Raw genomic sequence first — 21650 nt, 5'->3', positions numbered from 1 at the left:
AGTGTTGTTAAGGCGCCAATTTTGTTTTGCCGTTGAAATCGAAATAGTTTTTCTGTGATTTGTATTTTTATTCGGCACTGACTTGCAACAATGACTGAAAACACCTTCCCTGTTTATACTGCGGATGCTATAGTGAACTTTTACCGAACAGAAGTTCTCACCGGCCAAGAGGCCAAACACTTTACCAAGGGCGACCTGACTCCTTCTCCGAAGGTAACGTCCGTTTGCTGCTATCTGCTGGCACAATGAGCAACGTTAAATGCTTCATAACAAAATTATCAGTATTTTACACTAACTACAAAATAATGCCCGTGTTTGAACGGCTTGACAGAAAAAAAGCAAACGTAGCTTTATGGCTTCAAAGTTAGGGGTTAACTTAATCACAGACATGTTCTGTTATGAAGAGAGGTATTCCCAACGCCAAACCCCATTCAAAAATACTGAGGAATTAAGTATTGATATTAGTGTTGTTTTGTTTATTCACAGAGGAAGAGACGCCTAATACTTTTACCAGTGAACAGCACCCATTAAAGAATAGATTTACATTTTTTTCTGTTTGTCTGTTTCACATTATTTTACAATTGTTTTCATTCAGTTTTCACTTGTTTGACTATAAGTCTTGACAAAATGTTATACTCCTTATTACTGGAGTCAGAATGGATAATAGATCATACATTAGGTTTATGAGTGTATCACAACAATGTATATGTTTATTATTGACATTGCATTTGCATTTTAAAGTAGGAATCCTTATTAAATAATGCTGGTAGACTACAACTTATTTTCATCAAAACAAGGAGAAAACAAGTACAGCAAACAACAGTACAATGTTTGAAAATAAGGCAAATACAACTTCCTTTTCTTTCACCAACTGTAATTTACTGGTTTTGGATAGAGATGCACTTCTGACACTGGTTTTCTTGGTTAATTGATTAATTGTTTAATCAGTCAATAAAATGGCAGAAAATAGTGTAGTGACAACTAATAATTTCCCTGTCAAAATCATGTGTTGAAATTGCTTGTTTTATCTGACCGACAGTCCAAAACACAAATATATTCACTTTACAATCTAATATAACAAAAACACAGCAAATCCTCACACTTGAAAAGCTTTAACCAGCAGAAGTCTTTCATATACGCATGTGAAGACAAATATAAACATGTCTTTTAATTATGTTCCAACTCATACAGCTTGGAGACTGTGTGGGAACCAGCTGGACCTCAGTGAGACAAAGAACTGGTCTAGATAACAGCCTGTATTGCAGGTCATATAAACTACAGACCTTTAACTCAGCACCTGATTATTCTCTCTTACAGCCAGAGGCAGTTCAAACACTGTACATGAGAGTGCTGCATGTCCTGTATCGCTTCAGACCTGAGTGTCACTCTATGGTAAGTGCTGCGTTTTACTGGGAAAAAAAACTACCAGTTTGCATCCAGGCATGTTTACCACTACAATAAGGAACTGTTCTCTTCAAGTTTGTCTGGTATCATCATGTCTCTTTCAACACATTACATAATGTAATGGTAAATGTCACTGAGCCTCATACACTTCCATCTTATCCTCGCTTTTAGTTGAGAGGTTGATTTGCTTTTTGTTTTCCAACAGGTTCCACTTCTGGAGAACATTCAGTATCCAGTATATCATGAGGGGGCGACTGCTATCATGAGCGTCTACATGCGCATGTGAGTTTTTCTTGCTGCCTCTCCTGGATACACAGAAACACAGTATGAACCACCCAGTGATGAGTTCATGTATATGTTCAGACTAATTCTTTTTTAACTGAGTGGCCTTCTTCTGCAGACAGGTCAGCTGTATGGAGACAGCATCCATAGAGTTACTAGGAATTCGGTGACTTGTTCACAGACACTCTCCTTCTGCTTATGCAAACCAACAGACTCTGAAACTAGCACATCATTTGTTTTCAGTTCAGTATTCAAAAGGCTACAGCTCTGGAACTGGGTTTCAGTGTGATGTAATGCAAGATATGTACCTTTTTATATATTTCTATTTACAGTTTATATGACTTATTTACCAACACTGTTCATTATGTTTTTAGGAGGCAGTTTCTGCCTATGTGCTTGGTTTATGATTTCTCACTGAACGACCTTCTAGCCCCAAGTAAGTAGCTTTCTCATTTCCTCTTTCCAAAGATTGTTATAACAGTCCCCACATAGTTCACTGGCTGATGTACACTTGATAACTTGTAAGCAGTCCTTTGATAATGATTCTGCTGTTCCTTTGCAGAAAAACAGAAGACTCTGACTGTTCTCAGTGCCATCATGAACTTTCTTCACTTCAGGAAGCAGAGGATGGACATGATCTTGGAGAAACAGGCCAAATTTGTAAGTTATATCGGTCAACACAGACCAGATTTTAGCCTACTGCAACTACCATGTCAGTTACCACAGACTTGTTTTACTTACGGCTGACAAGTTAGGAACCATTCATCCTGGTGTGTCACATCTTTGGGCAATTTCTCTCTCGTCAGAGGGCGGACATGGACAGGCTGCAGGCTTACACCAGAGGAAACCTGGAAGCAGAGAAGAAGATTGAGATGCTGACGTAAGTCTCAACCCTTCTTGTTTGTTTGGTCACTTTATGGCTGTAAAAATACTCTGTGTTGAGGCATCTTCTCCAAAAAAAAGTCACTTACCTCCAGAAAGGTAGAGAGGACATGGGTGGAGATGAGTTGTTTATCTCCTGATCATGTTTATTTCTGTAACCTGAAAAACATTACAGTACATGGTCATAAGAAATCAAATAATGACAGTAAAACATACGTCTTCTACAACTGACATGAGAGATGAATGCAGTGCTCCACTTTGCAGTGAGATGTATACGGATTTGTCTTGTCCTTGTTCAGGACCATCCCACCAGAGCAGCAGGCAGAGGCAGACGAGCTGGCAGCCGCTCTCTCTGAGCTGCAGGCCACCACCATGCATGAATACCAGGAAGTGGTGGGTGATGCTAAAACACAGTCAGAATAATAAAAGCTGTGAAAAAGTGTGAGCTGTCAGTCAAAGTGAAATACACTTGTCTCCTTTCAGAATGTAAAGAATGACTGTATCGCAGAGTGGAAAACCAAAATTGCAGAGAAGTCTCAGAAACTGGTATGTGACTGTGACCTAAACATAATAAAAAAAAAATACAGACAGGAAGTGTCGAGGCTGTTTGTTAAAGAGATGTGTGTGGTGTTTGAATGTGTGTGTGACAGGCCCAGGTTAAGGTGGACGTCAGCAACCTGAAGGAAGACATCAGCAAACTCAAGTCACAGATCGTGGAGTCTCCCGAAGAGCTGAAGAGTCAGATGGAGAAAATGAGGGAGAACGTCAAGAACATCAAGAACTCTATTGTAAGTAGAAAAGACAAATAGGAATGAGGCTGGGGTGACATGTAGGTATAATGTTTTTTTTTTTTGATGGCTTTGATTTCAGAAAGAAACAGACGAGCGTGTGGTGGAGCTGCAGAACATGGTGCAGAGTGTGACTCACACTGAGGCTGAGATCCAGCAGATGTACAACCTGCTGCAGGACCTGGAGAGCAGCATGAACAACACCAAGCAGAGACAGGAGATGGTATGAACAGTGTGCAAGTGATCTGTAAATACATCCAGGAAAAGTTAAAATTCCCACAGACTCACGTTCATTCAAACACACCTGGTTGTTCAGATTTTAGTGGAAATGCAAACATCAATTCACAAAAGGGGCAAGTGTTATTTTGTGGTACCTTTTAGCTACAGTCTAACTCACTTGAATAGGATACGTACAAGATGTGCTCAGTCCAGGTAAAGTATGTGTAGCATAATGAGGTGAACACTTAAAATAGGGAAGTGATATAACTGTGACATGTTGCACAGGCTGTTGATTACAAGACAAGATTACAAACTGTTTGAAAATAAGTGTGTGTGTGTGTGTGTGTGTGTGTGTGTGTGTGTGTGTGTAGCACCAGGAGCTGACAGCTCAATATGAGAAGAAGCAGAAGGAGCTGAAGAACCTGTGTGTGGAGGAAGGCCAGATGAAGCGAGCTCAGGGCATGAAGCTGGACAAAGAGTCCAAACAGAACATCCGGAGACAGATGAAGAGAGAGATGAAGGAGCAGCACGTTCAGGAAGTTTTGGGGTATTTAATGCCGTGATATATACAGCATGTTTCACCACAGGTCATTTCTACACTGCTGTTCTGTAAAATAAAAAGTAAAAAAAAACCTAAACTTACCTGTTTTCCAGGCAGTGTAACCAGATCCATCAGAAGCGTGAGGAGATAGCTGACAAAATCCAAGAGATCTCCAGAGAGACGCAGCAGCTGAAGGCCAAGATTCAGAGCCTGAGAGACGTGTGCAGCAAAGAGACAGAGAAAGCTCAGGTACAACCAGGATGATGAAGTTCCATGTCCTACATGTCTGCTTCACTGTCCAGCTTTTTCATGGTTTGAGGCTAACATGCTTTATTTTACTGTGTCCAGGCTCTGTACGATACCCTGTCAACTTCAATGGATGATTTACACAGGAGAATTGAGATGCACATTGTGGACCTGAAACAAGACGTCATCAAGATGTCTGCCAACTTCTGAATGCATCACTTTTCATTTTTGTCATTTTGTTATATTACTGTGTTACTACTTATCTGTCATGTTTTTACTGTTTTGTTGCCTTTTTGAACATTACTATTTAAAATGTATTGTAACGAAAATAATCGCTGTCATCTTTTCACTGCTTAATAAATTCCATGCTTCAGAATGTAAAATCTAATACATTTTATATTCAGGAACTGCAAGACAGTAGCTGTACGTTATGATGCACTAGTGCGGCCAAGGGGTTGCACATCATAAGTTTTCTACATTTGTTCTGTCAGTATTGACCAAAACAATCTAAATAATCTTAATCTTAAATGTACAAAAAGTTCATCCTTTCACATCAAAAAAGAAAAGTTAGATTTACAAGCAATAAAAATTCAAAACCAAACCCACCACAAAGTCCTACTTTTTCCAAAACGGCCAGGTGAGACTGGATGTGAGTCAGAGTCCCTTCATAGTTTGCCAGCCGCCATAGAAACAGAAAAACAACAAACAGGAAGGTGACTGCAACAAGCTGGGAGATAAGGAAGAGCCATCGCTCACCAGAGTGTTGAACGTTACATGTTTTGCAATGATAGAAAAAATACAATCTCTCCTGACACAAAAAACTGAAAGAAACAGCTTTGAATTGTATGAGGAACACAACAAAGATACACACAGTGTGTCTCAGTGAGTAACACTGAATGTGAACACAACTACTGTGTACAAGAAAACTTCACAGGGCTCCTTTAATTTCAGATCGTTCACGTTGGGATCTCACAGCTCATTTTTCCTGTTAATCAGTAACTTCTGGTTTATTTCTGATCAAATCAAACTGAATTTTACTTTGGAAAAATGGGTTGTTTGGTTTCACTGACAGGAATCTCAGTGATCACTAAAAACTCTAAAGTGTTCACCTGTGCTGAACTCTTTAGAATATAATAGGGCTTTAGGAGGGTCCACCCACCCAAACCCAAACCCTCTGACAATGTTCCATCCAAACTGATTCTTCCTACTCTTCATATTCCCATGTTCACTGCACTGTTCTTCACTCTTGCAACATTTATTCATCTTTTCTGTACTTATCAACTAGTTGAAAGATTTCCCAGGGACCTGACAGCTAAATGAATGTGTGTTCCACTGGTTTCAGGCTCCAGAGCTCAGGAGATGTGAACGTTTGCCTTGTAAATCACTCACATAAATGAAAGTTGTGAGACTCACAAACGAACACAATCAGACCAACTGTGCACTCCTGACCTCTAGTGGCTGGACTCAGTGGAACATGCTCTGATATAACTCACCTACTAACTAACTTCCTCATCACTTAATACATTTACCTTAGAATCTGAAACATTCATTTCAAGGAAAATGGGAAATTTATCAAACCAATAAAATTCCTCAGCTGCACGGCCGCTCAAACGTTTTACAACACCCCCAATTTTCCTGTTTTAAGACAAATTTAAGATCAAGCCCAGTGGACAACCTTAAATGGTGCAAAGATACGTGGTAAAGTGCCCGAGATGCAAAAAAATAAAATAATTTTAGCTCACAAAAAATGAAAAATCACAAAAAAATATTACTGACATAATACTACCTACCTAATACTGACATATGAACTGTGGGAAGAACATGTTGGGATGGAATATTGTCTGTAGACCCTCCTAAAGCCCTTTACTTCTGTCAGGGAAGTTGTGCCAATTTGTTCTTAATAGACAGAATTATTCAAATTAGAAATATTTTCTATGGTTTCAATACTGAGCTAAATATTTTTGTATTTTCTAAATTTGAGTCAGATCTAATTAAGAGAAGGAGGATAAACATCACTTACTAGTGATATTATTATATTATTATTTTTAGATATATTAAATAAATTTACCTAAGAAAGCATTAAATTATGCAGACACATCTACTATCTACATACTAAGATCCAATACATTTTTTTTGTCTTTCTTTTTTTTTTAAGGAAATTTAAGAAGAAAATTAAAGTTTGAATGAAGGAGTTGGAAAAAGAGTCAGTGTAAATACTTACCATTACTTTTTGGTTTTTTAAAGGTTTTAAAGAAAGTGTTATTAAATATTAAAATATTAATTAATATTAATAGTGTGTGTGTGTGTGTGTGTGTGTGGGAGCAGTATGGTTTCAATACTGAGCTAAATATTTTTGTATGTTCTAAATTTACTGAAATTTATTTTTTTTTGTCTTTCTTTTTTTAGGGAAATTTAAGAAGAAAATGAAAGCTTGAATGAAGGAGTTGGAAAAAGAGTCAGTGTAAATACTTTTTTAAAGGTTTTAAAGAAAGTGTTATTAAATATTAATAAGACTTAAAAACTTATCTATATGTGTGTGTGTGTGTGTGTATGTGTGTGTGTGTGTGTGTGTGTGTGTGTGTGTGTGTGTGAGCTCTGGCCTGTTTCTTGCAGGAGCCTCACATCTCCGGGTTGTATGGAGAGTCAGTCATCCACGCCATGAACATCTCCACAACTGCATTAAAAGCAGAGGGAGGGAGACCACCGGGCTGGGGGCTGGGCAAGAGGGGCACAGGCTCCGGGAGGGGCTGGATCATTTTACAGAGACAGAGACAGGAGGATAGGAAGGTCAGACTGGATCAGCTACACCCTTTACACTGCTGCAGTGGACTGGGACAAATGTCTGTGCTGACCACTGAGCTAGGATCAAATGCTTCTGACCAACACAAAGACAGGAGGCAGCTGAAGACCAACATTCATCTATACATTTGGACGACTCACCTCCGGCTGGACACTGTCCGGTATGGCCTGTGGAGCAGAGGTGGGGGGCAGGGGGCGGGGGCTCTCACGGACTCTCCTCTCTGGAGGCTCGCCGAGGGCTCTGGAACTGCTGTCCTGCTCCCTACGTCTCTTCCTGCTGACCTGTTAGACAGATGGACAGAGGGACAAAGTCAAGGACCAGCTCAAACTGCTTCACTTCAAGTCCTCTCAGACTGCTGCAGTCTGTGCTTCTGGACTCGGTTTACCACCTCGGCCAAACGATGACCTGCTACAGCCCACTCCACAAAGTCCCCACTCACAGCAACAACGAAGGAAATCACACACGAAACACTGCAGCACACACCTCCGCTCCACACTCCCACCATCACCAGTTCTCATCAACATACTGCCACTCCCACTGCTCTCTGAACAGCAGCCACACATCAAACTTACTGATCGCTGAGCGTAAAGTACCGACCCAGGCCCAACCGAACGCACGCTCAGAACCACAATTCAGGATCATCTGGGCAGCGCATGAAGACCTGCAGGAGGACAAACAATCAGAGGCTCAGCTGTCTGCAGTACACTGAAGACAGCTGTGGGATATGATGGGACTGGCAGCCATGGCAACACTGGAGCAAGTTCAACTGACAGGATGTCAGTCTCCTGTGGACACATGTCTTGTCTTGTCTCATGTTTATGGGATGCTCCTTTAATGTCCCCCCATCATTACACACCATCGAAATCTTACCTTTACATTTTCTCTCTGCTCAACCAGGTGCAGGGCAGCGAGCTCACATCCCCGTCACACTTCCACACACACACTTCAGTCTTCAGGGCTGGAGACTTCCTGGGACCAGCTGTTGGACTCTCCCAGGATGGGACATGGAGACAATCTGCCTCCGTGCCCCATCCTGGAAGAGTCCAACAGCTGGTCCCAGGAAGGGACACGGAGACAATCTGCCTCCCACCCTGTCCCCAGCACAGGCTGCTTCATACTTACATCTAATCCTTTATCACATGACAAAGGCCTACACATCAGCTGAGCATCACCTGGGGGGATGGAGGTGGGAGGCATAGCCACACCGCTACTGTTTACACTCTAATGTCTCCACTGACTCTTTTCAGACTCAACGCAAACTCACACACACAAGATGTTCTCAACAGTTTCAGTGTCGACACACACAAACATGACTCCACAGTTTTCTATCACATCTCACATATCAACATTTTATCATATGTAGCCGCTGGAATCACTGAGCTTCATGACAATTACAACTCATTTTAAAACATTAGTTATTAAAGCACTAAAGAGAATATTAGAAATCAGATCAAATCAGCACGAGCTCCTAACAAATCTAACAGGATACACATTTTGACCCCGACAGCCAAACAAAGGAGTCTTACCCTGCTGGGGCCGCTGCTCATCTGGGTCCTGGAGGGCTCTCTGCAGTAGCTGTGGTCACCGAGGTGAGAAGGCAGATCAGACATCTGGAAGCATTAACACAGAGGTTAGGATGGAGCTCTGCTGAACTCTACACAGCTATATTTGACTCAACACTCAGTCAGCTCACTGATGTTTCCCTTCATTAGAAAAACTTTTCTACTCTGTGTGGAAATGTCACTTTCTTTTCTCTTTCCTTTGTCATTTATCTACTTATTTATTCATTCATTGCTCTAACATCACGTTCAAACTAGACACTACACAAACAACAACACAAACAGTCATCATTTATACACTGACAAATCAAATAATGAATGTGGAAACGACTGGATGTTTAAAAGCAGCAGTTTGCTGAAGGTGGAAGACGAAGGCAAACCTGTTCACACTGAATCTGTTTGCTTTAAAATATTCAAATCAACCTGAACATTTCACATTTAGTATGTTACTGTACAAACTGGACTCTGCATTAAAGTCAGTCTCTGAGGCTACAGAACGTTCGACGCCTCGACTAAATTCAGTCGAGGCGTCGAATATAAACAGCTTGAACACAGTGGTTTCTATCAGATTGAACTCCTTATATTCTCACTTTTTCTGTGATGAAGCTGGGAGTCAGATGAACTGAAGTCAGCCTGCGTCTTTGTTTCGGGGGTCACTTGCTGGGTTTTGCTCAAATCGTCGAGTGTAACTTTCTCGTCCAAAGTCTCAGACTGAAATGGCGGATTCGGAACCAGGTTTTTAAATATATATACGTTCCTTAGCAACCGGCTTCATACGTCAGCACCAGCTACCTGATTCTACCTGGACTCGTTTAATTTATTCAATTTATTTGATCGAAATCTGATCTATTTTCTGACACAGTGGAAAATATGTCGCTATTATTCGCCCCATCAGTCCTTGAGTAACATTAAGTTGTAGTTTGGGCCCAGTTCATGTTCACACGCAAACTTTTCTGACAAACATCCGTTTATCGGCCTTTTAATTTACTTTGTGTGAATTTTTCCAAATTCTTTATAAACCGGGCCATTAATTCGTTTTAGGTCAGTTGAAGCTAAGAGATAAGCTGCTGGAGTAGAACCTTACACATGAATGTGGTTAATATGTACATATTATAATAGTTATTATGTAAATATTGTGATTAGAACAACTAATACTGTAGTTGAACTAATGTTATTTCAACACAACGTTGTGTTGAATTAACTGCATCTTTTCACCTATGAAACAATCAACGGTAACTGATCCTCCGATGTTAATCCGATTAAGACACATCAGTTTTCCATGAAACACAAAACAACAACTTTCTAACAAAAAACATGTCTTCCTAACCTGATTTTCTTGTAAACAAGACGCTTTGCTCATTTTAGCTTGTTGTCAGACAGGACAAGTTCTGATCCACAACATGCTGATTAAGTTTAGAGGAAGTCCTCAGTTCTCCATCCAAAAGTTTCAGCATCCTGAATTTACTAGTTTGTATGACTGAGCCTCATGTGATTAAACTGTGAACACTAGATGGCGCCAGACTGCCTCAGTACAGAGTACCCGTTTGAGATGAGGCCAGCTGAATGTAAGATCTAAAAACCTGATTATACAGTTACAAACTCCTACTAAACACATCAGTATATGCAGCATATTTATCCTTAAGATGTTTTTTATGTTTTTTTTTTTAAATTGACATCCACTTACCCTGATGCCTGCCTGACATAACATGGATTTCTTTCCTTTCTTTTCCAGGTAACAGGTGGACTAACTCACTGAAATTCACTTATTTATTTTTTAAGTTATTAAGTATTTTTACTCAATGTTTGAATCACAATAACAACTAGCTGTCCAAATATATTTAGCATTAAAACTAAGTGAGTTGCTGAAGCTTGGTTGTTCAATAGTCAGTAGGCTGTGTGGTCAGCCATGTTTCTAAATGAAATCTGTTCCAGTCCCTTTCTTCTGCTTTCCCACTGACTGATAAGTGGCTTCTTTGCTCAGTGACTGTTACTCACTTTATACCTGAGATGCTCTTATGGTAACTTTCAAAGCAGAACTCAAAAAAGCAAACATTTATCACAGATATCAAAGATATCAACAGTTGGGGACTTTCTAAAAAAAAAAAAAAAAAAGCAGGTGCACACAGGAAAAGTAGAAAATGTCAAATGACCTGTTAGACTGAGGAGCACAAGTCTTGTGGGTGATCGGAAAATCATATGCAAGGTGAAAACCTCTTTCTGAGTGGACAGCGAGTCAGGAATGCTCTCCAGGATGTTGGCAGACATGTTTCCTTGTCAACATTCAAGAGAAGACTTGATGAGCATAAGCTCAGAGGATTCAGCACAACATGCAAACCCCTGGTAAAGCTCAGAAACAGAAAGGCCAGGCTGCAGTTCACAGACACAGAGAGAAAGCAGCTCTGAACAGAGTTGTGTGGACGGATGAAAGAAAAATCAGCCTCTATCAAAATGATGGAAAAAGGAAAGTGTGGAGAAAGAAAGGAAGAGCTCATGATCCAAAGCCACCAGCTCCTCTGTCAAACATGGTGGTGCTTCTGTTATGGCTTGGACATGTATGGCTGCCAGTGGGACTGGGACACTGTGAATGCAGAGGTCTACAGGAGCATTCTGTGCTCAGATTCAGCCAAATGCATCAAAGCTCACTGGATTATTTCATCACTCAGCAGGACAATGATCCTAAACATAAAGCCAAAGAAAGCAAAGAGCTTTTCAAGGTGAAGAGCTGGAACATCCTCGACTGGCTGAGTCAGTCACCTGATCTCAGTCTGACTGAGCAGTTCCCCAAATTAAAGCTGAGACTTGGTTCTTTTATGTAGTATCCATTCATTGATTTCAAATGAAATGTGCTTAAGCACAGAGCCTGAAGATCCAAAAATGTCTCACAGTCCAAATCGTTACAGCCTGGACATTTTATCAGGCTTTAGATTCACAGACAATACTTGTTAGTAGGATGCTTTGATTTTTGCTCTCAGTGGTTCAATGGGATCCATTATCTGTCCATTCAGCATTGATCTCTCAGTGACAATGTACTGAAATGTAGAACTGCTGAATGACTGTAACTCATCAGAGTCAGTCTGTCCACTGTAGAGTCTCAGTGTCTGAGATGTGCTCAGTGTAAACTGGTCTTACTGGGATTTGTTCTTCAGAGACTATGACCTTGTCCTCATTGCACTTTGGTATCAGAGGCTGGTGGAGTAGTGAAGATAGAAATGTGGACAGAAATCAACACATTCACCTGAGTCAATGGAGACTGACCACAGAGACAATATCAGGGTCCATGTGCTTGATGTATATTCAGAAACAACAGCATCAAATGTTCAGCTTGGCTTTGATCACATCTTTATAAGCTTGGTGGTTCATTTCCATTAAAGGAAGAAGATCAAAATTCATGTGTCTTTCTGAGTCCAATGACATGCCATGTCTCAAGAAAATGGCTGTACACAGCAAACAAATAGAAAGCTGCTGGGGGAGCTCACGTCAGCTGTTCTCTGTTAATGTTCTAATGGGAAGAACATTGTTTTTAAGAACAATATCTCCAACGCTCCAACTTTTCTTTACTCCAGCTCGCCATCAAAGGAAATATGAGCTTAAAATGAAGAGATGTTTTCGTTTCTGTTTTCTGTGAAACTTTTAAAATCATTCCAGAAAGTGCTTAACTAAGTCAAATCAGTATTATTCTAATTCTCAGAATAAGTTTGCATCTATGATCTTGTCTAAATTTCCATTTTTTCTTGTGTAGTTGAAAATGTTGCTATCGATCATGATGGTATTTGTCCCGGTGGAGCTCCTGCTGATGGAGGATGTGGATGAGGAAGTCAGTTAACTGACGTCTTCATGCTTAGGCTCCTTTTTGGGCCCTGTGTCTGAGCTGGGACGTGATTTGTTGGACTTCCTGTACGTGGCCAGCTGAGCTTTGTAATCTTTAACCTGAGTCCTCACCAAACGCAGCTCCTTACGCAGTTCGTTGATCTCTGTGATCAGAGTAACATTCTCCTACAGAGACAACAGACACTGTTAGAAAACCAATCTTTCAGCAAAACACTGCTCAAATCTGTACCACAAAAATAAGGCTGATTCTTCCTGATTCTAACCCTAACCCCACAATCAAAACTGTCTCAAAGCGCTTTACAGAGACCCAGAGCCAGTCCTTAGTGACTAGTTAGAGGAATCATCTGTGCAGTCAGACAGTTTGTCTTATTATTTACCTTCATGATCCTGACATAGACTTTCTCATGTTCCTCATTGGACTTGGCCAGCCTCATCTTCAGACCATTAACAGTCCTCTCTAAGTGATCACGCTGGAGACAGAATGCCCTCTGAATGTCTTCATCTACACTGCTTTTCTCCACCTTGGAAACACGCACACAAACATACACAGATCAGGCATAAAGCGGAAATGGCATAGGAAAAATGGACACACTTAAGCATTTGAGCGAGTTTGACAGGGGCCACATTGTGATGGCTAGACGACTGGGTCAGAGCATCTCCGACACTGCAGCTCTTGTGGGGTGTTCCCGGTCTGCAGTGGTCAGTATCTATCAAAAGTGGTCCAAGGAAGGAACAGTGGTGAACCGGCGACAGGGTCATGAGCGGGCAAGGCTCACTGATGCACGTGGGGAGCGAAGGCTGGCCCGTGTGGTCCGATCCAACAGACAAGCTACTGTTGCTCAAATGGCTGAAGAAGTTAATGCTGCTTCTGATAGAAAAGTGTCAGAATATATTCATATTCCCTGCATTTCTTACAGTGTATGTCAGTATAAGTAGTGTATATACCACTCACCCCATTGGTCTGTGAGACATAGCGGGCGTACATCGTCTGCACGCTGTCCTTCAGTTTCTTTGGCTCTTGGATGAAGCCAACACAGTTATGGAGGTCTGACTGGAGCCGCTGAAGATGTGTCTCCAAGTCTTTCGCCTGGACACAGAAAAGATGATCAATTATGTTTACCGATGAAAATAAAATCATGTTAAATAGATGCTGCTCAAGTCGATCTTAATATTGACATACCCACACGGACATTGAAACAAAATCCATAGAACTTTGTTTCCCATGTGAAGGTTAAGCTAAAGCGAATATAAAGCTTCAGCAGCCAGCGTTAGACAAAGGGGGGGGGCTTTTTAAAGTTACACACTTTTTACTTCGAACTTCCCTCAACAAGAAAACAGAGTCCATGGAAGAACGAAAAGGGAATTTCATTCAAAAAACACTGTAACTTTGGAAAATTTGTCTTCAAAAGGACAACAATCACTGAGCCTTTGAATGAACATGTGGACATGCCAGTATTTGACTTGAAAAGGTGAACCTATTCTATAATCTAAAGGAGGGCAAAGTAATACAGCTGTTGAGTATGTTTTGGCTTTGGAACTGAAAAGTGAACATCATAATCATATTAGGTTGCTGCAGAAGAGAAGCTAAGCGTTGGCTGAGTGCTGACTTTCTGCATCTCCTTGTGCATCTCCTTATCTCTGCTCCTCAGTTTGAGCCTCAGCTCGGAGACAGTGAGCTTCAGCTGAGTGTTGCTCTTGTCAGTTTGCACCAGCTCCTCTTCCAGCTGTCAAAGAGCAGAAACAGCACACCACTGTCAAAACCACACAGACCTTTTCTATCGAAGGTTTATTTTCTACTGCAATGACATCAGATTCAGGTGATGCCATCCTGAAGCTGCTGGAGAACCATCTACTTTATTATTATTTAAAATGTCTAATAAAAGGATACAGTGCTGCGGCTTTGAGCTGTCAGACATCATTTCACCACACCCACACACTCACCTGACGGATCCTCTCCTTCTTCTCACTGATTTCGTCCTGCTGAGGCTCAGTCTGCTTCTTCAGCTCGTTCAACTGGAAATCAAGAACAAACCTCAACTTCTCCAGCTCCTGGTTCTTCTTCTTCAAGCCACAGATGGTCTGATCCTGCATGAGCATCAATGTGTGGTTGGATTTTAGTGGCTGAGGGTGTGTATACAGTACAACCAGTGAGACCATATAGGTCTGCACAGGTTAGAAAAGTAAATGCCCCACTAACTTTCTCAGTAGATGTTACGGAAAATCTCACTGATCTTCTGTGATGTGGTTGTCAGTGTAATGAAAAATGGTAAAGCCCTGATCTCAGCCACCTTGTCCCGGTTGCTCTTCTCAAGTCCAGCAATCTGTCTCTTCAGGTCCTCGATGTCACTCTCCAGGGAGCGGATCAAACCCAGCAGCGCCTGCCGCTCCTGCTTCAGCTGCGTTATGTCTGTGCACCTGTCACTGATCTGCCTCTGAAGACTGTGGAACTGAATGAGGGACAAACAAAGTCAAAGACCAAGAAAGAGAAGTTGAAGATGGTGTTTCAGTCTATGGATGTGATCAGAAGCCACAGAATCCATGGACAGAGAACATTACAATTTATGTTCTGTTAAAAGCAAAAACCCCATTTGTCACCTTTTGTGTCATGACACCAGTTTCTCCTTTCAGATTTGTGTTAGTCTCTCTCTCTGTGTGCAGTTTCTTCTCATACTTGAGTTGGATATCATGGACGATTCTCTCCTCATCCTCCTCCATCTGCCTTATGATCTCTTTAAACTCCCGCATCTGCTGCTGTGCATCCTCCTGACACTGCATCAAAATAAAAGCAGGACAAAATCACAGTGCCCCCTCCCACTTCATATTCCACCAAAACTCTGCCTCCACCTTCTCCTCCTGCTGCTGCTGCTCCTGCTGACTAACCTGAGCCAGGTCTCGAGTCTTCTCCTGCAGCTTGGCCTCGTAGGACTGTGTCAGCTCCTCCAGAGCTTGGATTTTGCTCTCCTCAGCAGACTGCAGCTGCTTCTCATAATCCTCCTGCATTCTTTGATATTTATGCTGAAGATCCTGATACCTCTCATGCTCCACAATCAGCTTCTGGCTGTAGGATAACTCTGTGTATCATAGACAGAGACAGACAGACTGACTGACCAATCCTTGAAGAAAGGAAGACACACAGTTTCTGGACTATGCTGATCCTGATCCACTCCTCTTCTTACCTAAATCCTTCAGCTCTTTAGACTGCTTCACAGTGAGCTCTGTAGATCTCTCCCGGTGCTCACGCTCCTGTTTTTCCATCTCTGTCCTCATGGCCTACACAAACAGTGTATTATGAACACACAGTAAAGGCCTTCAGTTATACAAATCCTTCCAAAGGTAAAAGCAACAACTGTCCTGACTCAATAGACACATGAAAATCCTGCACACCTTTAATTCTTTAAAAACACACCACTACAGAATAATGACGTCATGTTAATGTAAGAAGTCATAGGAATTAAATACAGGCGTTGTTGGTTTCTGGTAGACATTTTGACCCTAAACAGTAACTTCAAAAATAAATGATAGACAGACTGAGATATGTTTGGAATAGAGCTGTCTGGTAGGTGAACCACAGACCTGTTGTGTAGTTTTCAGAGATTCTATTTGCTGGGTAGACTTGTCAGAAATCTCCTTCATCTTCTCGTTGTAGTTCATGTCCTTCAGGCGGAGCTGGTACTCGTTCTCCATCTGCAGCTCCTCCAGACGCATCTTCAGCTCCAGCATGTTCTGCGTCTGCAGCACAGACAGACAGGAACGTAAACTCGGATGATTATGTTGAATGTTCCTTTTTGGTTCTAACCAAGTGCTATGCAAACACACACAGACCTTTTCCTCCAGGTCTGATTTGGTGACAAGAATCTCTTCAGTGTGGATGATGTGCCTGTTGCTCTTCAGTCCTCGGCCCTCCTTATCAATCATCTTCCATATCAACAGACAGCCGTCTTCAGACACTGTCAGCAGGAACTGATCATCAAACGTCATCACCATCTGAGGATGGACAGGGTTAGACAGTGGACTTTTCTCTCAGTTATACAATGACTGACATGACAAATGATTTCTGGCTCTTAATATCTTCCAGTATACAAATCCCATTCAGTGGTGATGGGTTTCTGCTTCTCTGTCGGTTTAGTGTGCATCAACATTAAGACCCACCTTGGTGACTGGGCCACAGTGGGCCTGGTACATGATCCAGTCCTTCTGGGTGGGTAAAGGGTATTTAATGGCCCTGATGCTTCCACTGGAGGTCCCGGTGAAGACGACCCTACCAGAGTGAGACACTGCGACAGCAGTGTGAGCTATCTCATCAGCAGGAACCTCCCTCAGGACCTGTGGAACCAGTGACCACGATATACAGTCTATAATAAAAATACTCCAACAATAATCAATTAAAAAAATATAATGAATTAAAAAAAAAAAAATTGTTCTTGAATTACAACTAGAATACATATTTCATATCCATGCAGGTTTATTGGACCGAAGGCTAGAAGCAGTAACACAATCAGTTCCTTGTTCCTTCCTGCAAAGTTAGACACCAGCTGCTGAATGTTGTGGAGCATCTAGCACAGGGGTCGGCAACCTTAAATACTCAAAGAGCCATCTGCACCATCTCCCACAGAAAACAAAACACCCAGAGCCACAGAACCCTTTTGACATCTAAAATGGGGATAACACATAACATATCGTTTTTTTTACCCGTATGCTATGTATAAAAAACTATAGTGTGTTGCATTCACAATTTTTTTTTTCTGCATGTAACAAAAACATTTTGAACTCCTAACAAAAGATGCTTGGTTGATGCTAACTTTCAAATAAAATACTCAATGTCTATTTGAGTTAAATTATCCACCTGCAGCGAACCAAAAATGCCATGTGCTTCTGTGCTCCCTCATCACTTTATCACGTGTACTGGAGCGTGCAGTCAGCTGTCAACCTGAAAATGTTGCTGCCAGGTGTCGCACATCGGGGGTTGTGACGCATATTTTGAGCGACAAAAAATTAAAAACGTTTTATTTCAGTGTTACAAGATCACCATAATCTTCAAATTTAGAATTACATTAAAAACTAACATACTAAAATAAAAATACATTTAAATTAAATACTCATTTTTTATTTTCCAAAGTCACAGTGAGCCACAGCAGAGGGATGAAAGAGTCTCATGTGGCTCTGGAGCTGCAGGTTTCCGACCCCTGATCTAGCAGATGCTGCTCAGACTGTCAGTGAAAAAAAGTCATATATCGCCTCTAAAACTTCTCTCATACATGAAGAGTATCTCAAGCTCACTGTGCTGTGCTGAAACTCAGTATCAGAGATACAGTAGTGTGTTGTTCCTACTGACCTGACAGTCTTCGATCTCCTTCAGTGTCAGGTCTGTCCCCACAGCCAGAATGGTCTTGCAGTCTGAAGAGAAGGCCACACCTGTGTAGCTGCAGGACTTGAGGACACTCTCTGACTCACGCTTGCCAGTCTGCGTCTTCCACTCATACACTGCACCATCCGTCCCGCATGACACCAGCCGGCTGTCATCCAGGCTCCATTCAATGCCACGGACCTGCCAAAACAAACAAAAGCCATCCACTTAATGACAAATCTGACTATAGGTCTGCTGCACAAAACATTCTCATGCCTGACTCACCTTTCCATTGTGGCCCTTCAAGTTGAGGATATTCTCAAAAGAGCTGACAGAGTAGATGTGAATGACATTTCCACTGACAGCTGCAAACATGTGGCCACCGTGGCTGAAAGCACACTGAGGTGTGGAGGGAGCAGGAGACAGACACAGTCAGAGCTAAAGAGAGCATCATGTAGCTCAGATCAGCAATTCACATTTACTGAGGGGACACACAATCAGCACACACACATATACCCCACCTCTCTGCAGCCGCGCACTGTGAACTCCTTCAAGGTGCGGATGTCATCCATAACCAGGTTCATCAGCCTGAGTTTGTCTGAAAAGCCCACCAGGATGAAGAGGCCAGTGGGGTGAAGAGCTACACTGTACGCTTCTTCCAGGAACTCTTTGTATAGCTCCAGGACTCTGGTGACAATTCACAGAGAGCAGCAATGAAGAAACACAGTAGCCTGTCTTTAGCGTTCCATACTTAGGCTATGTTTGCTGACAAAATGTGATATAAATGTAAATAAATTCATGCAACAAATAAATACTTGTAGACCTTTTTGATAGTTTTCCTGTCTTTGATATGGCTTTGAAAAGGTACTGATCTGTATTCTATGTGGTATCAAAGAAGCCTTAAAAAATCTTAACTTTAATTTGGTGAACCCTGCAGAAGGTGTGGTGAATAACTCTGAACACAGCTTTATAAGAGACTGTCATGTTTTAATGTCAGCAGTGTTTGATTGCTGGGCTGAATCCCTCTTGAGTAAAATACACTAACCCGCTTTATGTATATGTGTATGACTCAAAAAAATGATGCCTAAGACTGTGAGGAGAAATTAAGTGAACTCTCAGCATTGATACAGTAACAATGGGCTTGGGTGTGATTTTGTCCCTTACTTTGTCTCGTAGTTCCAGATGCGGACAGAGTGGTCCAGAGAGCAGGTGGCTACCAGAGGTTTCCAAAGGCACACGGATAAACCAGTAATGGACTTTGAGTGGAAGGACTGGGACAGGAACTCAAAATGTAGCTTTTCTTCCTAAAAGACAGACTTAAAGAGTTTATATCTCCTAACTAGAAATGTTTTTTTCTAAATAAAGGAAATGTCTAAATCACACCGGAAAGAAAGTCAGCTGGAGGCAGACACGGGGGAACAATGTGCCACAGAAGAAACGGCACACAGGGACATGTTAAAAAGAAAAAAATAAAGGAAGGAAGGAAAGAAACAAGTGAATTATTACTGACAGAAAAAGTTAAGATCATTAAAGAAAAAGTGCAGGAAGAGTAAAAAAAAACCAAAAAAACCAAACTAAACTACCTTGTTGATGTCCACAGAGGACAGGCTGACGCTGTACAGCTGTCCTTGGTCTGTACTTAAGGCCAGGGTCTCCTCTGCTGGACTGATGCACATGGTGTGAATCTCCTGGCTTTCAGCCGGGGTCACCTCATTGTTGTATGGGTCTGGAGGAATCTGAGAGAAAAGTATACACATATGATCACATACACAATGCCTGCTGTGTCACTGTTGCCTGTTAGCATAAACATTTACCTGTATATCCTTGGTCTTTCTGTAACTGTCCTCCTCTGTCTTTTCAAAAAGACAGACAGTGCCAGGACCCAGGGAGCACACAAAGCCCTTTGAGTAAGACAGGATGGCTGTGATGCGTGAGACAGTGGGGGCTTCGTCCACGTCAGTGTCTTTGATCTTCCTCCTCTCCACTTGCCTGTGCAGTTTTAATAAAATGTATAAAAGGCAGTTTCAGAAACAATCAAGCAGATCTGAGGCTCAGTGATTTCCCATAACAGCTGGTCTCTGTAGCTTTTAACAAACATTACTTAAACAGGAGGAAACAGTACATTTGTTGGGGACTATTTTCAGCAGTGGATTAATACACATTTGGTGCTCTAGTGAGTGTTTATGGCAGCAGGATGATGTATGTGGGACTGAACTACGAGTGTTAGCATAGCTAGACTATGCTACACATTTACTGTATGTGACCTATGAGAAAACAGTCTGCGGGTAAAAAAGAAATGTGGAGCAGCTTGTGACCTGTCATTCTGCTCCTGTGCAGCCTTAGCCGTTGTGTTGATCTCTCTTCGCAGGTCTCCAGACTCAAACACCAGCAGCCTGCCTGTGTCCGTCCCAGCGATCACTCTCTCTGCTGACACCCAGGTATGACACAGGAAGTTGATGGTCTCCACCTTTGGGAAGCTGCTCTGTTTCAGGGCTCCCTCTGAGTAACGGAACAGCTTGAACACACCAGTCCCGCTCACACACAGCTGCATGTTGTTGTATGGGTTGAAGCTGACCTGAGGAAACATCATTAAAACGGTATAATATTATGCACATACATCCACTGGAGGCTGCTCTGGTACAGCATGAAGGACTCACCTGGGTAATGGGGTTATTTACGTTGCTGGTCTTCACCGACGCCAGGACTTTCTGCTTTTCCCAAAGCCAGAAGATCAGCATCCACTCTGGACCACCTGCTTGGCCTATCAGGTACTTGGAATCGGGGGAGAAAGCCATGCAAACGAACTCTTGAACAAGCACATCTCCTGCTGTCAGGACTTTCCTCTTTCGGCCCTGCTCATGCTGCAGGTCGAACACTGTTATGGTGGCCTTCTCACCACACTCTGACACTGCCAGGTAACGCCGGTTGGCACTGATGGCCAAAGCACGCATGCCCTTACTTTTCTCTGAGCCTGTGCAGACAAACAGAAACAACAATAGGAGGAAAATAAAAGTTGCCTCAAAGAACAAATACTACATGATATAGACAGGAACTCAGTAGGAAACTACATTAGCATGGTACTTATTCTGTAAAACAAATACGTATGACTTTTTGAGGCTTGGTAGTTTCAGGACCGAAGCATTGTTACAAAGATAACAAACAGTCAGCCCACCTGGAATGAACCTCTGACATCTCTGCACGGTGTTGTAGCACACACAGGTGTTTCCACAGGGATACACAACAGTTTGCTCGTCGAAGAAACACAGATTGTTCGCCACACCTGTCCGAAGACCGAAGCTGAAGTGGGACTGTGCACCGACTGTACTCATTCTTTCAAAGGAGACGGACTTTAAGATTATTAAAAAACTACTTAACTCTCCACACGTAAAGGCTATTTCTCCAAAAACGGATTCTTTCAGTCGTAAAAGTCAGAAAGGAGCACATCCGTCTGAGTGAACACACTGCGACAGGTACACCAGTATGATTAGAGTCATGTCGCTACGCAACCCCGCGAGGAAATCCCGCGAGATTCGGAGAACTCGTTTAAAGTCCCCTCTCCACCGTTCTTGGAGGCCAGGACGTGTTTCCACCATAGCAAAGTCAAAGTTAATCAAAGTTACTGTCATTCATTTTAACTAAGTTCAAACAAAGCAGAAGGTTTTCTGAAGTATGCGTGAGGATTTAAAAGTTTAACGTAAACAAAAATGTTGCAAAGTTTCTGAACATTTTGGCATTTGAATGGAGTTTTTACTTGAAA

The 21650-nt window shown here is 42.0% G+C and overlaps 2 protein-coding genes across 2 annotated transcripts; one reads left to right on the top strand and one right to left on the bottom strand.

The window, feature by feature from the left end:
- On the top strand, positions 1–4932 carry nuf2 (UF2 component of NDC80 kinetochore complex). The gene is made up of 13 exons (XM_041034231.1): positions 1–213; positions 1318–1392; positions 1610–1686; positions 2061–2122; positions 2249–2346; positions 2493–2566; positions 2868–2961; positions 3052–3114; positions 3219–3356; positions 3439–3579; positions 3947–4122; positions 4230–4365; positions 4465–4932. Exons 1-13 carry the CDS (start codon positions 91–93, stop codon positions 4570–4572), a joined length of 1365 nt encoding a protein of 454 aa, XP_040890165.1. The 5' UTR covers positions 1–90; the 3' UTR covers positions 4573–4932.
- A 7608-nt stretch (positions 4933–12540) lies between these two features.
- Positions 12541–21222, bottom strand: cfap57 (cilia and flagella associated protein 57). Its single transcript, XM_041034496.1, has 21 exons — positions 21066–21222; positions 20551–20864; positions 20209–20468; positions 19708–19882; positions 19477–19629; positions 19058–19197; positions 18415–18580; positions 18179–18292; positions 17882–18094; positions 16699–16872; positions 16372–16533; positions 16123–16278; positions 15726–15819; positions 15430–15620; positions 15145–15318; positions 14838–14996; positions 14491–14634; positions 14157–14273; positions 13502–13636; positions 12927–13070; positions 12541–12714 (listed from the first exon to the last, which is right to left on the bottom strand). Exons 1-21 carry the CDS (start codon positions 21220–21222, stop codon positions 12541–12543), a joined length of 3516 nt encoding a protein of 1171 aa, XP_040890430.1.
- Between the last annotated feature and the right edge of the window lie 428 nt (positions 21223–21650).

This window comes from Toxotes jaculatrix, chromosome 3 (genome assembly GCF_017976425.1).
Source record: "Toxotes jaculatrix isolate fToxJac2 chromosome 3, fToxJac2.pri, whole genome shotgun sequence".
Taxonomy (NCBI): domain Eukaryota; kingdom Metazoa; phylum Chordata; class Actinopteri; family Toxotidae; genus Toxotes; species Toxotes jaculatrix.
This window is presented reverse-complemented; position numbering and strand designations above follow the sequence as displayed.

Bases quoted from the DNA above. Each gene is read 5' to 3' on its own strand.
- nuf2 (XM_041034231.1), top strand. From the start codon at position 91: ATGACTGAAAACACCTTCCCTGTTTATACTGCGGATGCTATAGTGAAC. The intron at 2,123-2,248 runs GTAAGTAGCTTT...GTTCCTTTGCAG, and splicing joins GAACGACCTTCTAGCCCCAA to AAAAACAGAAGACTCTGACT. The intron at 3,580-3,946 runs GTATGAACAGTG...GTGTGTGTGTAG, and splicing joins CCAAGCAGAGACAGGAGATG to CACCAGGAGCTGACAGCTCA.
- cfap57 (XM_041034496.1), bottom strand. From the start codon at position 21,222: ATGAGTACAGTCGGTGCACAGTCCCACTTCAGCTTCGGTCTTCGGACA. The intron at 20,865-21,065 runs GTGGGCTGACTG...TTGTCTGCACAG, and splicing joins ATGTCAGAGGTTCATTCCAG to GCTCAGAGAAAAGTAAGGGC. The intron at 15,621-15,725 runs GTAAGAAGAGGA...TATGATACACAG, and splicing joins TAAAGAGCTGAAGGATTTAG to AGTTATCCTACAGCCAGAAG.